The sequence below is a fragment of the Nannospalax galili genome, unplaced genomic scaffold (assembly GCF_000622305.1).
Source record: "Nannospalax galili isolate Female #2095 unplaced genomic scaffold, S.galili_v1.0 C48407335, whole genome shotgun sequence".
Taxonomy (NCBI): Eukaryota; Metazoa; Chordata; class Mammalia; order Rodentia; family Spalacidae; genus Nannospalax; species Nannospalax galili.
The window spans coordinates 1-924 of NW_008467355.1; the positions used below are offsets into that span (position 1 = coordinate 1).

The window sequence follows — 924 nt, forward strand, 5'->3', positions numbered from 1 at the left end:
ATGAAAGTACCAACCTCAGTATTCCGAGATTTAAGAGAAGGCCCAGCACTAAACAAGCCAAGCTTGTAGAACATTCAACTTCCAATGGTTCCTTGCCCTTTGATAGAGCTCCTTCTCAAATCATAGGCTGAGAAACAAGTGAATCTGTAAACCAAACACATGGGTCTAATGACCAAGTGAAGGCCTAGATGGTAAAGTGCATGGACTTATGACCACCACTAGCAACTTCCAGCCTAAGGACTTCCAAGACCCCTGAGCTCACTGTCCCCTTGACTGGGCCTCTTAATTCCCCTTGCCACGCTTTCAACAGTATGCAGGACACAGCAGAGGCCAAAGACTGAGTGACCAGCGCCAGCAGGAAGGACACTGACAAACAATTGCAGAGTTGGTGCCATTTGCTCTTGGGAGCAGAGGTGGGGCCTGGAACAAGGATGGCAGCTGGAAGGTGAAAGGCAGTCCTGGCTCTCAGTAGCGGTAGTGATCAGGCTTGAAGGGGCCATCTCGGGACATGCCCAGGTACTGGGCCTGCTTCTCAGTCAGCTTGGTCAGCTTCACATTCAGCTTTCCCAGATGGGCTTCAGCCACTGCCTCATCCAGCTAAAGAGAAACAAAGAAAAGCCTGGAGTTAGCTCCATGCTCCAGGACCCTTACCTGTATCTAGCTACCAATGGCCAGAAACTGCTGTTGGGTGCTGACAAGTGACACTACTCACATCACACCTCATCCTATCCCCTCAGCTAGGCTCAAGGTGCTGTCCAGCTCCCCATCAAATCACCCTGGTGGGACCACCAATTTTTTAAAAATGTATTTATTTTTATTTTATGTGTATGAGTGTTAGCCTGCAATATATATAAGTGCACCTGTGTTATGCAATGCCTGTGGAGGACAGAAGAGGGTCTTGGATCCCCCGGAACTGGAGTTACA

At 49.1% G+C, this 924-nt stretch overlaps 1 protein-coding gene across 1 annotated transcript; it reads right to left on the reverse strand.

The window, feature by feature from the left end:
• Positions 1 to 97: 97 nt before the first annotated feature.
• Positions 98 to 597, reverse strand: LOC103728298 (adenosylhomocysteinase; the record flags this gene model as incomplete). Its single annotated transcript, XM_008826367.3, is given in 1 exon segment — positions 98 to 597. A coding segment is annotated over 1 exon segment (132 nt), but the record flags the coding sequence as incomplete, so codon positions are not given.
• Positions 598 to 924: the final 327 nt, after the last annotated feature.